General features: G+C 48.7%; 1 protein-coding gene across 2 annotated transcripts; it reads left to right on the top strand.

Moving 5' to 3' along the window:
* Positions 1-1,917: 1,917 nt before the first annotated feature.
* Positions 1,918-15,351, top strand: LOC115080911 (endochitinase A-like). 2 transcript variants are annotated; one of them, XM_029585373.1, is made up of 5 exons: positions 1,918-2,176; positions 4,448-4,574; positions 4,850-5,539; positions 8,646-8,731; positions 11,259-15,351. In XM_029585373.1, exons 2-5 carry the CDS (start codon positions 4,541-4,543, stop codon positions 11,352-11,354), a joined length of 906 nt encoding a protein of 301 aa, XP_029441233.1. In that variant the 5' UTR covers positions 1,918-2,176; positions 4,448-4,540; the 3' UTR covers positions 11,355-15,351. The 2 variants fall into 2 exon arrangements, with proteins under 2 accessions (XP_029441233.1, XP_029441231.1); XM_029585371.1 differs by lacking the exon at positions 4,448-4,574 and having other exon boundaries at positions 1,920-2,176.
* The last annotated feature ends 498 nt before the right edge of the window (positions 15,352-15,849 follow it).

The following is a 15,849-nucleotide window of genomic DNA, read 5'->3' as shown; positions in this document are numbered from 1 at the left end:
TGAACCGAGGCTCGCCTCCGAGGGATTGTGGAAATCACCTCGGGATATCTCAACTGGGGGAGGGACCCAATGGGTGTCACTGCAGGAGAGCGGGGCTCGTCTGTAGAGGTAAGATTTCTTCTTATTTTTGGTTTTCTTTGGTAAATTACTCTAACACTGTGCGAGCATGCATAGAGTCCCTAACTGCTATGGAGACGGAAAATACTGAAGAGCTGCACTTCCTGCAGGGGTATATGTACTAGGGCTGACGTCAGATTGAAATCTGATCCGTCTCCAACTGCTATCAGGAGTACCCTATACCCATTGGACCTGAGTCCATCTGCTACACGCTAGGAAAAAGGCCATTATAGAAAGACTAAATTAATTCTTTGCTTCTGTGCTTACTAATGAGAATGTTGGGGAGATACCAGATCTGGAGATGGTTTTCAAGGGTGATGAGTCAGACGAACTGATCCAAATCACTGTGAACCTGGAAGATGTAGTTGGCCAGATTGACAAACTAAAGAGTACCAAATCACCTGGACTGGATGGTATGCATCCTAGGGTTCTGAAGTTAAAATTTGTAACCTATGACATTTTCTGTTTTATTCACCATTCCCTTCCTAATAATTCCTAACGTTCTGTTTGGTTTTTTGACTGCTGCAGCACACTGAGCCGACGATTTTAAAGTATTATTCACTATGATGCCTAGCTCTCTTTCCTGGGTGGTAGCTCCTAATATGGAACCTAACATCGTATAACTTCAGCAAGGGCTATTTTTCCCTATATGCAACACCTTGCACTTGTCCACATTAAATTTAATCTGCCATTTGGATGCCCAATCTTCCAGCCTTGCAAGGTCCTCCTGTAATGTATCACAGTCTGCTTGTGATTTAACTACTCTGAATAATTTTGTATCATCTGCAAATTTGATAACCTCACTCGTCGTATTCCTTTCCAGATCATTTATATATATATTGAAAAGCACCGGTCCAAGTACAGATCCCTGAGGCACTCCACTGTTTACCCTTTTCCACTAAGAAAATTGACCATTTAATCCTACTCTCTGTTTCCTGTCTTTTAACCAGCTTGTAATCCACGAAAGGACATCGCCTCCTATCCCATGACTTTTTAGTTTTCTTAGAAAGAAGCCTCTCATGAGGGACTTTGTCAAGCGCCTTCTGAAAATCCAAATACACTACATCCATCGGTTCACCTTTATCCACATGTTTATTAACCCCTTCAAAAAATGAAGCAGATTTCTTAGGCAAGACTTCCCTTGGGTAAATCCATGTTGACTGTGTTCCATTAAACCATGTCTTTCTATATGTTCTGTAATTTTGATTTTTAGAATAGTTTCCACTATTTATCCTGGCACTGAAGTCAGGTTCACTGGTCTGTAGTTTCCCGGATCGTCCCTGGAGCCCTTTTTAAATATTGGGGTTTCATTAGCCACCTTCCAGTCTTCAGGTACAATGGATGAATTTAATGATAGGTTACAAATTTTTGCTAATAGATCTGCACTCTCGAGCAGCGCTGGCAGCGCCTCCCTCTCTCCTGGTGGGAAGAGAGACGGAGAGGGCGCCCCTGACCAGTTAAAAAGAGAATTTTATCAGGGCGTTGTTGGCTTCTGGGGCTTGGCGCCAGGGACAAGCCACAGAGGCTCAGGAAAGTTGTCAGCAGCCAAAGATTACAAACAGGTGGCATTGTTGATTTTTTAAAATTATTTCAGAAAAAATCCTACTGAGCTGAGCTGAGTTTGGAGGATGGGGAAATCGATGCCGGCAGACCACCCCAGCTGAGCCTCAACTTCGCCGGCCTCAGGTGTTTCTTGCCGAGGGAGGGGGGGGGGTGGATTTGGACACACACCCTCCCCCTCCCGGGCTGGCAGGGAGGGCTGTGTGCTGTGTGCTGGGACCTGGCGCAGAGCCCTGGGACTCTGCTGCTTCTGCCCAGGAGGCGTGGCCTGCTCTGCCCACAGGGTGGTGAGGGGGACGAAGAGGGTGTCAGGTGGGGGCAGACGGTCTCTTTCTCTACATCTCTGTCAGATCCAGGATTGAGAAAGCTGGGCTCAAGGTGCTCCTGAGCAACCCTCCTGCTGCTCTCTCTCCCCTCACCACCATGGACAGTCAGTTCCTGGACCTCAGGATCAGGGTCCCTGATATCTTCTTCCTGGCTGCTTCTCTCCATCTGTCAGGTAGGGTTTGATATTCTCTCTTCACCTCTGTCCCCGACTGTCTCACATCAGGGACCCATTGCACATCCCTCTACCTTCTTCCCTTCCCCATCCAGTTCTCATCAGGCACCCATCACATACATCCTCTCTTCCTCATCCCTTCCCCCTGTCCTGCTCTCATCAGAGAACCACCACCACACACAGCCTCTCTCACCCTTTTCTCATGTGGGTCTCATTAAGGACCCATAACACATTTCTCTTCCCTATCCAGCTCTCATCAGGGACCCATCACATACAGCCTCTCCCCTCATCCCTACCCATGTCCTGCTCTCATCAGAGAACCACCACACACAGCCTCTCTCCTCACCTTTTTCTCATGTGGGTCTCATTAGGGACTCATAACACATTTCTCTTCCCTCATCCCTTCCCCATCCAGCTCTCATCAGGGACCCATCACATACAGCCTCTCTCCTCATCCCTTCCCCCTGTCCTGCTCTCACCAGAGAACCACCACCACCACCACCACACACAGCCTCTCTCCTCACCCTTTTCTCATGTTGGTCTCATTAAGGACCCATAACATTTCTCTTCCCTCATCCCTTCCCCATCCAGTTCTCATCAGGGACCCATCACACAGGGCCTCTCTCTTTACCCCTTCCTCTTATGACTCTTATCAGCGACTCATCATGTACTCCTTCCCCTCCCCCCATCAGGCTGTCCTCAGGGATCCATCATACATGGTTGCCCTTCTCATTTCTTCTCCCACTCAGCTCTCATCAGGGACCTCTCACATATTCCTCTCCTATCTCTGCTTCCCCATTTCTCATCCAAGACCCATCACACATGGCCTCTTTCCTTTCTCCTGTCCCCTGTATCAGCAGGATGTCAACGTAGCTTTCCTCCCCTTTGCCTCGATGCTTGGCGGATGTCTCGCCCCGGCTTTTCCGAAGCACTGTTCTCCCTTTACTCTTGTGCTTTCTTCCAGCTCACTTTAGATGTGTATTTTCCGCACTGTTCTCCCTTTACTCTTGTGCTTTCTTCCAGATCACTTTAGATGTGTATTTTCCGCACTGTTCTCCCTTTACTCTTGTGCTTTCTTCCAGATCACTTTAGATGTGTATTTTCCGCACTGTTCTCCCTTTACTCTTGTGCTTTCTTCCAGATCACTTTAGATGTGTATTTTCCGCACTGTTCTCCCTTTACTCTTGTGCTTTCTTCCAGATCACTTTAGATGTGTATTTTCCGCACTGTTCTCCCTTTACTCTTGTGCTTTCTTCCAGATCACTTTAGATGTGTATTTTCCGCACTGTTCTCCCTTTACTCTTGTGCTTTCTTCCAGATCACTTTAGATGTGAATTTTCCGCACTGTTCTCACTTTACTCTTGTGCTTTCTTCCAGATCACTTTAGATGTGTATTTTCCGCACTGTTCTCCCTTTACTCTTGTGCTTTCTTCCAGATCACTTTAGATGTGAATTTTCCGCACTGTTCTCCCTTTACTCTTGTGCTTTCTTCCAGATCACTTTAGATGTGTATTTTCCGAAGCACTGTTCTCCCTTTACTCTTGTGCTTTCTTCCAGATCACTTTAGATGTGTATTTTCCGCACTGTTCTCACTTTACTCTTGTGCTTTCTTCCAGATCACTTTAGATGTGTATTTTCCGCACTGTTCTCCCTTTACTCTTGTGCTTTCTTCCAGATCACTTTAGATGTGAATTTTCCGCACTGTTCTCCCTTTACTCTTGTGCTTTCTTCCAGATCACTTTAGATGTGTATTTTCCGAAGCACTGTTCTCCCTTTACTCTTGTGCTTTCTTCCAGATCACTTTAGATGTGTATTTTCCGCACTGTTCTCCCTTTACTCTTGTGCTTTCTTCCAGATCACTTTAGATGTGTATTTTCCGCACTGTCCTCCCTTTCCTCTTGTGCTTTCTTCCAGATCACTTTAGATGTGTATTTTCCGCACTGTTCTCCCTTTACTCTTGTGCTTTCTTCCAGATCACTTTAGATGTGTATTTTCCGCACTGTTCTCCCTTTACTCTTGTGCTTTCTTCCAGATCACTTTAGATGTGTATTTTCCGCACTGTTCTCCCTTTACTCTTGTGCTTTCTTCCAGATCACTTTAGATGTGTATTTTCCGAAGCACTGTTCTCCCTTTACTCTTGTGCTTTCTTCCAGATCACTTTAGATGTGTATTTTCCGCACTGTTCTCCCTTTACTCTTGTGCTTTCTTCCAGATCACTTTAGATGTGTATTTTCCGCACTGTTCTCCCTTTACTCTTGTGCTTTCTTCCAGATCACTTTAGATGTGTATTTTCCGCCTGGTGCGTTTCGCCCCACTGCCTCGCGCTCTCCCTGCACGTCGAGTTATGCACCACCAGCGCGCAGTATGGGGCCCGTAGCCTCCAAGGCTTCTCCTTCAGGTAATAGCGTCTGTTGCCATAGGAGGCTCAGTGCTCAGGAGAACTTGCCCTCCAGGATGGGGGCTGCAGGCTTTGGACACAAACTGCCTTCCCTTTGAAGAGGGCTCCTAGCTGTTACTTGGAGTAGCCATTTTGTGCCGTCAAAGGCTCCCCCGCCTCCTCATTCCGTTTTCTGGAAAGTACAATTCCTAATTCTCCCACCTCTCTGAAAACATACACCACCCCCAACCTTTTAGGAATGCCTTATTGTTACTGACAGCGTACCTTGCTTTTAGTTTTAGCCACTGACGCTCCAGTGAAAGAAGCTGAAGACACGGCTACCACTTTATTGTTCAAGAATGCCACAGAGGCCAACTGCCACGGCCCTGCGTCACCTTCCGTGACCACCGCCACCTCCTCCTTTGCAAAGACGGGAACAGCTAACCCCAGTCTGACCACAGGGACAAGGAACTACTCCCTTCCTCCGCCTGCCACATCCCCCACCCCACTATCCATGCCAGCTAAGCGGATAATCCCTCCCTCCCCGCGTTTGGAGAAAACCTCCTCTATTCCGGAAGCCATCAACACTTTGCAGAGTGTTCCCACATCCCTCTCTCGCCCAGCGGAGGCAGACATGAAGGCTGCTGAAAGGGCCACCCCCTCACCAGTCTCAAAGGCAATTCAGTTGACCCTTTCACCTCAGGAAGCATCTCTGAGGCCCACAGGCACCGCCGCCCATTTCATATCAGTAAAGGCCATGAGTGAAGACGTGAAGGCGGCCATCTTGCCAAGAACAAAGCCACCAGGAAGTACAAGTGACGGGATGACATCTCAGGAGATCACAGGGAGCAGAAGTGTCAGCTCTCGATCCGCGCCTGAGATACCTTCAGAAGCCTCCAAGATCTCCATGGCACTTGTCCCCGGGACCAAAAACACCCAGGCAACCAGACCGCCCTATACTCTTGCTGCCAAAGACCAAGTAGTGAGTAAGTACCAAACTCTCAGCTCTGGCTGGTGGATGCTCACATGGCAAGACTGGCCAACTGGATCCTTTCTTTTCAGGGCAGGCTGATTCAAACTCGGTTCTATCTCTGTTGCGAGCGTGCATTTGAGGTTCTGATTTCCCTACGAAAAGCAAGAACTGCTATCTTCTTGCCTGCAGCGGAAGCAAACCAGGTTTGGACCAGTCTGTCCTGAAATAAAAGGAGCCAACCGGTGACCCTACCTAATGGCTGAGTATAACGTTAAGGGAATGGGTAGAGATTAGCGTTGTTTACATTACTCAGTCCTGTCTGCACCAGAAGCCCTACGAGGTGAAACGTAAGGGCCTGAATCTATACACCCTAGAGCAGGGGGTAACCAACTGCGGGCCTCAAGAGGCACAAACAAACCTTATTTTCAGGATATTTGCATGCACTGCCTCCATTGTATGCAGATCTGTCTCATGCATATTCATTGTGGCGATCCTGAAAACCTGACTGGCTGGGTGTGTCCTGAGGACCCCTGCACTAGAATAAAGGAGATGGGGGGGGGGGGGGCGGGGGTGAGAGAGGCATTAAAAAAACAAACAACCCTCTCACAGATAATACATAATGGAGCAGGAAGCATTTTTCCAGGAGTAAGGACAGAAAGGGTAATGGATATAAAGATCAGCCTTTCAGGGGAGGCTAAAATAGTATCACACGCACCCACCTGACTCCTGCTCATCCCCTCTGTGCACCCGCACAGATACTCCTACTCTTCTCCACCCTCCACCCTCCACATGCACCCCCTCCATACCCACCCGACTCCTGTTATCCCTCTCCACCTACACACGCACACCCCTTCCTCCTGACTCCCCCACCCCTCAGATACACTCACACAGTCATACCCCTATGGATCCCTCCTCCCCCGCTCCTCATGTACACTCACTCGCCAGACTTCTGCTCCAGCCCTCCACACACACACACACACTACAATCTCTCATCCTTCCCCCTCCACACACACCCCCACCCCCTACAGTCTCCCATCCTTCCCCCTCCACACTCACGCACACCCTACAGTCTCCCATCCTTCCCCCTCCACACACACACCCTACAGTCTCTCATCCTTCCCCCTCCACACACACACCCACCCCCTACAGTCTCCCATCCTTCCCCCTCCACACTCACGCACACCCTACAGTCTCCCATCCTTCCCCCTCCACACACACCCCCACCCCCTACAGTCTCTCATCCTTCCCCCTCCACACTCACGCACACCCTACAGTCTCCCATCCTTCCCCCTCCACACACACACGCACACCCTACAGTCTCCCATCCTTCCCCCTCCACACACACACACACTACAATCTCTCATCCTTCCCCCTCCACACACACCCCCACCCCCTACAGTCTCCCATCCTTCCCCCTCCACACTCACGCACACCCTACAGTCTCCCATCCTTCCCCCTCCACACACACGCACACCCTACAGTCTCCCCATCCTTCCCCCTCCACACACACACGCACACCCTACAGTCTCCCATCCTTCCCCTCCACACACACACGCACACCCTACAGTCTCCCATCCTTTCCCCCTCCACACACATGCACACCCTACAGTCTCCCATCCTTCCCCCTCCACACTCACGCACACCCTACAGTCTCCCATCCTTCCCCCTCCACACACACACCCGCACACCCTACAGTCTCCCATCCTTCCCCCTCCACACACACACCCGCACACCCTACAGTCTCCCATCCTTCCCCCTCCACACACATGCACACCCTACAGTCTCCCATCCTTCCCCCTCCACACACACGCACACCCTTCAGTCTCCCATCCTTCCCCCTCCACATACACGCACACCCTACAGTCTCCCATCCTTCCCCCCTCCACACATACGCACACAATTTCAACACTCCAGCTCCCATCCTCCACACATGTTCTCTCCCTCGCTATACAGTCGTGTGCTCCTTCTCACACCCTCTCCTGCCATCCACTACCTCACTAAACATTCCATAAGAATATGCCATGCTGGGTCAGACCGAGGGTCCATGGAGCCCAGCACCCTGGCTCCAACGGTGGCCAATCCAAGTACCCAAACGTTAAATAAATCTCAAGCTACTGATGCCAATAATAGCAGTGGCCATTCCCTAAGTCAACTCGATTAATCTCCTTCAACACCATGTAAAAAATATTTATCCAACATTTATACCTTCACTACACAGCATTCCTACCTTCTCACAGACAACACACACCTCTTACAACAAAACAAACTCTTCCACTCCTTCTTCCAAACCAACCTCCCCGTTTCTTTTTCTACTACATTATATGATGAAATTTCAGCGGGTATCAGCTAGCAAGTAATAAACATGATAAAATTTATTTTGGAATACGAGACGGGAGATTCTGGTTTGGTTGGCAAGTGCCCAGTACATTTACAGGGTTATGATTAACAACAACAAAGGACTCGGTGTGACTCAAAAGCAAGGATAACATCTCGAGGGCGGGATCACGCAGGGATTGCGAAAGGCACAGGCAAAGAGCGGGGGCTGAAGACGAGAGAAGGAAAGGGATCCGGCCCTCAACCTTCCCATAATAAACAGCGCACGCAGATTATAAATACGGAGCAGATAGATATATATATACATACATACATTTGCACAAACATTGCCTCCGGCTCCCAAACGTCACTGTGCTTCTGCTCAAAGGGCCAAATTTTCAGATCCCGGTACCGTGCATCGGACGCGGTTTCGCGGTCGCCCACGGCGCGTCGGAAACATCAGCACGTGGGTCCTTTGGCGCGCGCAGAAAAGAGACGTTCCGGGGGGGGGGGAGGGAGGGAGACGATGGCGTTCAGAGGCGTAGGCGCGTACGTTCGCTTTTTTTGAACAGGCCACGGCGCGCCAGGAGCGGGAGGAACCTCATGCAGGTGGGCGCAGCTTTGCTTTTTGAAAAGGCACCGGCCAACCCCGGGTTAGTGGAACCTGGGGTTTCGCGCTCTCTAACATGGGGTTTCCACCCTGTCACCCCTGTGGCTGGAAATGGCTGACCAGGGCCTGGCAATACTGATCATGGCTGTTATCGTACCGTACTCTCATGTGCTCTCTCTCTCTCCCCCCTTTCCAGCTACGCAAGTGCTAAGGACAAAGATCACAACCTTCAGCTCACTAGAGACGGACGACTTCGAAGACATCGAGGTGCTCCTGGAAAAGGTGACGAGGAACCCCCGTTTTTCTGTCTGGGAATGACTGCACACCTTATTCATGTTCCAGAGCGGTGGTTCTCAACCTTTTTCCTCATCATAGCACACCTGACAAATGATGCTCACGTGTGTGTGACACACTGCACGCTACATTTAACGGCTATACGAAAAAAAAAAAAAATCCTAGATATTTTATTGTTGAAAATGATGCAGGAGAAAGATAACATGCTTTCATTTCAGTAACTGCTTATAAAATATCATTATTAAATGTCAGTTTGTCACAAAGATGTTAATCTTTGCTTACTGCATCAGTGAGAAATCTGGGACTCATATGCAGCGCACAGTTTTTGGATACAGACAAACTCTCATGCATTTCGCTGTCAACCTCGGAAAGTTCTGACCTATTCTGGAGTTTATACAGAGCAAGAGTTAGGAGATTTCCCCTTTCAACTCACCATACAAAAAAATATATTCAAATTCTGATATCCCCTCAGTAATAGTACTTCAAAATCCCTTCCCTGCCAGCCACTCTGTGAACTAACATGAAAACCTGCTAAAAAGCCATTTAGAAATGATATAGCACACCTGCCATACCATAAGAGCACTAACATCCAGGGCTTGAACAGCAACAACCTTACCTATGAGAAAGCAAGACTGCAAAGGTAGAACAAGGTACACTTACTATTAGAGAAACAAAGCAAGCCAGACTGCTCTAGATTCCTACACAGAATCTACATCCTAGTTAGCAGAATCCCTCACCTCTGTCAGACATGCAGCCTGCAGACTGACCCTTATCTACCACAGAATAAAAGACCAAACATTATAAACAAGCATGCAGAGAAAATCTGAAACTCCAAGGAGGGGGAGGTGGGGCAGGATAGGATACGGCATGCCTGCAACATTTCTGGCTTGGAATGGTGGTGGCAATGATTGCCAGGGTTGAGGGAAAAACAGCAACAGGGAGCAGTGAGGAGGAATTTTAAGCACCAGGCTCCTTACTCTGCACTCTCCTCAAGCAGCAAGCATGCGTGGCTGTTGTAGAAAGCACAGGCCTGCTATGCCAAATTTCTGGTGACATGCCTTCCGACCCCTGGTGATGCATCAGGGTGTCCCGACACCATGGTTGAGAACCACTGCTCCAGAGCAAAGCCCAGCTTGACTTGTCTCATCCTGCTCATCCTTGTCATCCAGTTCCCACAGCAAGCCCTGACCCAGTCCCTCTGCTCATATCCACTACTAACATAGAGGGAAAACAGACATTCTCTGAAAGAGAACTTACCCCGGCTGCCTTTGATCACTGTGACCTCGGTAGTGGAAGGATCTTCTTTGGAGGGAGAGGGGGATAGGGGAGGAGGTGATGCACAATCAGCTGAGTGCTTACGAGCATCTTCCTTCCATGACAGGCTCATGCCTTTCTTCTCCATATTTCAGAGATGCCACAGGGAATTCTTATCACGACAGCTCTCTTTTCACGGACGTGTTGCCTCTGTCTTGTTTCAGTATCTGGGTGCAGGCAGGGGATGTTTCATCTGGCTCTCTTTCTTCGGTGCTGCATGTCTCCCACCACCATGCGCCCACTACACTATAATTGCTAGTGGCAGCTTGGGTAAGGTCCCCTCACCCAGTAGGCAGTATCACCAACATCACTACCAGAGCATCAGCAGCATAATCTTCACCAAGAGTAAATTCACCTGAAGAAAGTAATCACTGGTAGCAAATATTCACAAGATTAGTGAGCACCATTAGCCCTCTAGGATACCTAAGAGTTTAATGGTTTCTATTGTGCCTCTAACTCTGCAGTTCCCAATGATTTAATGAGTACCACTGAGCGCTTACTCTAGTGTTTCCAGTGATTTAATGAGCTCCAATAGGCCTCTCTTGTAGAATTATCCATGGTTTCATGATCTGTGTTGGGCCTCTACTGTCCCAAGGATTGGTTTGAGCACCCTTGGTTTAATGAATACAATTGGGCTTCTCCCCCACAGTGTTCTCTGTGGTTGATTGATCTCCACTGGTCCCTTGCTGTAGTGTTCTCAATGGTTTAAAGAGAATAAGTAGCCTCCACACTACCATTCCCAGTGGTATAATGATCTCCATTAGTCCTGTATCCCAGTGTTTCCCGACCCTCTGCTGGTGCCACACTGAACAAGTTGGGTTTTCAGGATACTGTAATAAATAGGCATATAAGACATCTGTATACATTGGAAGCCCAGTGTGTGCAAATTTATCTCATGCATCTTCCTTGTGGCAAGCCTGAAATCCCAGCCAGATAGGTGCGCCTCCAGGAGAGGGATGGGAAACACTGCTCTATTCCACTATTCCCAGTGGTTTCAAGAGGAATACTAGATACCCCCTGGAGCATTTCTGATTGTGTAATGAGTACCGCTGGGTGTTTACTGAAACCATTGCAAGTGCTTTAATGATCACCATTGGACCACCATCACTCTGAGTTTTTTCTCTCACCACCAGCATGAAGCAGAATATATTGATACTGGGTCTCCTTTCTTTCATCCACCCCCCCCCCCCCCCCACTACAGGTCTGTCAGGGGCTGCAGTCCAGATTTCCACTGAAGCACTGTGAACCCAAGTGGAATAAGCCCGAAGTGATCCAGATTGTGCTCAGTACCAACTAGAAGAATTATGCTGATGTTTCCGGGCCTTAGGAACTGAAGGTGGTGGTGGTGGTGGTGGGGGGGGGTGTCAGGACTGTTAATTCCCTTCTGCTTCCAGATACATTAGAGAGCAAGTCCGAAAATGTCTTGGCTCTCCAAAGCAGGGTGCATAATGTCGTAGGCTTCTGAGGAAGAACTCGCTCAGAATCGGGCAAAAAAAAAAAAGAAAACAGCTGAAAGGGGAACACAGGTCATGAGATTTTACAGGCTTCAGCCCAGACGAGGTGGCTGGCAGTGCCCCGATGTAACCCATCAGGCCCCTGCAAGCTCGTAGCCCTTGGGGGTCTCAACAGACAGCACTAGGCCAGACTTCTGACCTCACTAGGTTGCAGCAAAACTGCATAAACAGCTGGCAAAGTATTCCTAAAACAATTACGGATGACGACCACGATCAGGCTTCCGAACTGATTCACCTGACAAATGCTTAACTGTCACTGAGTAACGTTTTCTTCCTAGGGTTGGGTGACCTTACTCAAGGCAATGCATCCTGAAGCTCTTGACAGATGTCCATTTCTTTTAATGACGTCCTCGATGACTTGTTGACTAGGGGGAAGGCTTCTTCTCGCACCCGGTCATCACGAACCCTTTGTACTATGGCCATAAGCCGGGCGGGCGCATAGGGGGTTCGCCGATCTCCAACCTTTCTCCTCACTATGCGCTCAGCCATGGTGGTTGCAGCGATCGGCTTGTACCCGGGAAGCTGTCCAGGAATGACCCCTGCTGTGATTTGCCCCATGCGTCACTAAGTGACTCTTTACAAGAGAGATGGGCAGTTTCCTGGCCGTCACCAGTTTCACCGTGGTCATCCCCACCGAGTGAGGCTCTCTTCCCTTCTAGACTTTTCAAGGTAGAAAAATCTCAAACGGCTCTCCCAGGGAAATTGCATCTAGAAAATAAGGCACTACTCGCCACTGGACTTTTCCCCCCTCTGAATGGCATATCAGGTGAAAGATTCATTTGGGGAACTTCCCTAGAGGGCACCTCGGGCTCAGGTGACATTCTGCTTCCTTGGGGAGTAGATTCCACCATAAACAATGCAGACTGATCGTGACCATAACTGAACCACTGCAATGTCATATATATACATTAACAGTCCTGGTAAAGTCTGAAGTAGCTCCTTCAGCTTACTCTGTACAGCATTCAAGGCTTCTGTCCCACCGCACGTCTTTGCTTCAGGCAAGCCGCTCACTAAGGCCACTGAAATGCTAGATCTAGGCAGGTCCCCCCCACAAGAGGTTGACTGTCAACAACTTCAGTGGTGTCCCCGAATTTCATCCGCACTACTACTTCTCCATCCGCACCAGTGCTCGGACTAGGCCTAGATCTTTTCTTAGGCCTAGTCTACCCGTTCTTCGCAAACGTGAATGGCAGGCTGCAAAATCACCAGGTCCATGGCTGTCACCGCTTTCGGGATAGGCCCTGACCCCGCCCTCAATATTTCCCACCCAAAAACATCAAAAAAGTGCTCCTAAAGGCGGCTGCTACTTAAACCACACCCTCAAAAATGCCTCGAGCCCCACACATTGGGTGCCAATTTCATGCAAACCCTGTTAGGGGTGCATGGCATGACACCATGGAGTTTCTGTTCTGGCACCAAGTCTGTGAGTTCAAAAAGTGGTAGGGTGTGATACTGGATTGGACCAGGCTCAGAGATATACAGAATGGGGATCTCCGGCTGGACAGAGAAAAGACAGAAAAGCATTTTTCCTCTCTGTCATTATTTAACTACCCCCACAAAATGGAACTCCTGCTCTCCTCTTTGGACATTCATTAGGTGGCCTCTGCTTCACTGAATCCACGATCTGGGATCCAACAGAAGAGTCTCAAACAGTGGCTTAATTGTTCCAAGTTATCAACTTGATTTACTCTTCTGAGGTACAAGCAGTAAAATGATTATAACAGCAGAGGTACTAACAGATAGCCTTGGATATACAGATCACAAAACTTGATAGCAGGGGTAGCAATTAGAGCTCCTTCAACTCTAGATAAAAATCCTCCAGTTGGCACCCTATGATAAAGCAGGCATTTCTCATTCATTGGCCCTGAGTCCATCGACATGGGATTACTGCTAGCAGGAAATTGCTCTTGCAGCTAGCCTGTGTCCATTCTTCCTCCTAGGGCTCTTGATGCGAGGCTAGGCATCAGTACCTTGGAGGAGTCCTTTGTCATGCCAGCATCTATGGTAAGAGAGAGGCCACTTCTGGACTGGAAGAACCAGAAGGTCTTAAGGGATATACCCACAACCCAAGGACAGGTCCAGTTCCCTTGGACTCCATTAGACACTCTTTCCAATTACAGACACTCAGAATTATATATCCATCTCCATACCTTCTCTAGAGGATCTCTCTCACAATACAGGTACTTAAAGACATAGCCAATCAAGTTCTAGCCTGTGCTGCAGAACCACCATAAAGAATAATGATAGAGGTTGAGCAGCAGAGGTTAAGTGAGATTAAGCTATACCTGCAGCCTCCAGATTTGGGCCAGGATTACACCATATTGGTGTTTCAAAAGGGGCCCCGGGATGGTCACCCAGTTTGCCGTTCCCTAAGCTGCAATTGCTCACCATACCATAACAGCACTAACTCCCAGGACTCACACAACAAGAATCCTACCTATAAAAAGGCAGCACTGCAAATATTATACCAGGCCCTAGTACAACAGTACACCTCCAACTGGGAAAACAGATTGCTACAGATTCCTACACAGAAACATTAGCAATATATTTCACCTATACCTAATGCAGAATAAGAGACCCCAAATTAGGAACAGAAATGTACAGTCAAAAACTGAAGAGGAAATGCCCAGTACAACTCTGGAGAAAGAGAAAAAGAGAAAAAGAAATGCATTGCCTTCCCGTGCTGCGCAAAATCCAAAGACATCAGAGTCGCACATTTCCCAAAGCTGAGAGAGAAAACCAGGGACTCCCCACCAAATAAGGAGCCGGAGAGACTCCGTCTGATCCTGGGGGAAAGAGGAGAGACAGCCACTAGAGCAGGACCATGTAAGGGAACATAAATGAAATAATAAGCAAAATAAATTCTGCCGCCTCCCCGCCACTAGGCCAGAACCGTAATTGTAAGCAGCGGTGAGAGTGAGGAGCACCAGGACCCGGGATTTATTTCATTTCACCACTTTTGGATTGATTTTCAAGCAGATCTAAGCTGGTCCCTGCACAGCAGCTGAATATGCAGCCAGCTAGTTTCACTCCATAGGTATCCATACTTTAGCTACTCAGATTGTGGGTGCTTCCGGGGCGGCACGGTTGAGTCAGGGGAACAATGTAACCGGCTAGCACTAGTTTTCAGCTCGCTGGATTTAGCTGAAACTCCCAGCCCACAACCCGAACCAGCCAGGCTGTGGCTGAAGATCTGCCTCAGGAAGGCTGGCCACATAACCTTGCAAGCTATCTCGTCGCCGAGCGCTGCTCTAAAAAATAAAAAAAATAAAATTCCCCCCTTTTAAATATTACTTGGGCAAAAAGGGGGCTAACTGCAAAGCCTGCCTAGTTGCCCGGGGGTGCAGGAGGGTTTTTGGCCAGTCCTGGTTCTAAACTTACATCCCACAGTATGGATGGTACATGTAGGCCCTAATTTTTCAGGACGGGGGAGATCCAGAGCTGGCCTAAAATCTCCCTCCTGGGACCTGGGTAACTTGGCGGTGGCGGCTCGGAAATTCTCAAGCCAAGAAAAGTTCATGGAAATGGGACAAAAAAGAGTGAGAGACAGCCAGACAGATACAAGAGTGCACACAAATCCCGGCCGAGTTTTATTGGCGAGGGCTTTTGAAAATCCAAGGTTTATTGGCTCTGAGGAGAGCACATTTTAGCCCTGCCAGATCACCTGGATAAAAGCACTTACTTATTCCTGCCTGTTTGCTGTGAAAATTGGTCCTCCCGTTGTCTATCATGCCTGTTAAAAAATAATTTAAAGAAAGCTCCTCTCCACCACCCCCCCCCCCCCCCCCCCCCCCACAAAAAAAAATGGCTCAGGCGATCCGAGGGGACAGTGCCGGACGGATTTGTGAGGGGAAAGGAATCCGAGCGGTATCTGGATTTTTTTTTTCAATTTTCTGTTTTAATAACAGGATACTCCAGGACATGCGGTATCACAGGGCGTTGCCCGGAGAGGGATAATTAATAATATCATGGCTTGCTTGTCATGTTTATTTATATAGCGTTCCACGAAGAGCTCATTATGAAACAGGCGGTCGGGGAGAAGAGGCATCGAAGACGCAGATAAGTCGGGGAGGGAGGGGGGGGTGGAGGGATACGGTACTGGTCCTCTGCAATCTCGGCCCTGTTCAAATTTCTACTACCCAAGCCTTAGCGGGATGGTAAGCTCTGTGGAGCAGGGACCATCTCTTACGCATCGCTGTACGGCACTGCCTACTCCCTGGTAGCGTTACAGAAATGGTTACATAGGGTACAAGGAAAAGGTGGCTGCTTTAGCAATGA

The sequence above is a fragment of the Rhinatrema bivittatum genome, chromosome 19, assembly GCF_901001135.1.
Source record: "Rhinatrema bivittatum chromosome 19, aRhiBiv1.1, whole genome shotgun sequence".
In the NCBI taxonomy this organism is placed as follows: Eukaryota; Metazoa; Chordata; class Amphibia; order Gymnophiona; family Rhinatrematidae; genus Rhinatrema; species Rhinatrema bivittatum.
The sequence above is the reverse complement of the archived record's forward strand: the minus strand, read 5'-3'. Positions and strand labels throughout refer to the sequence as shown.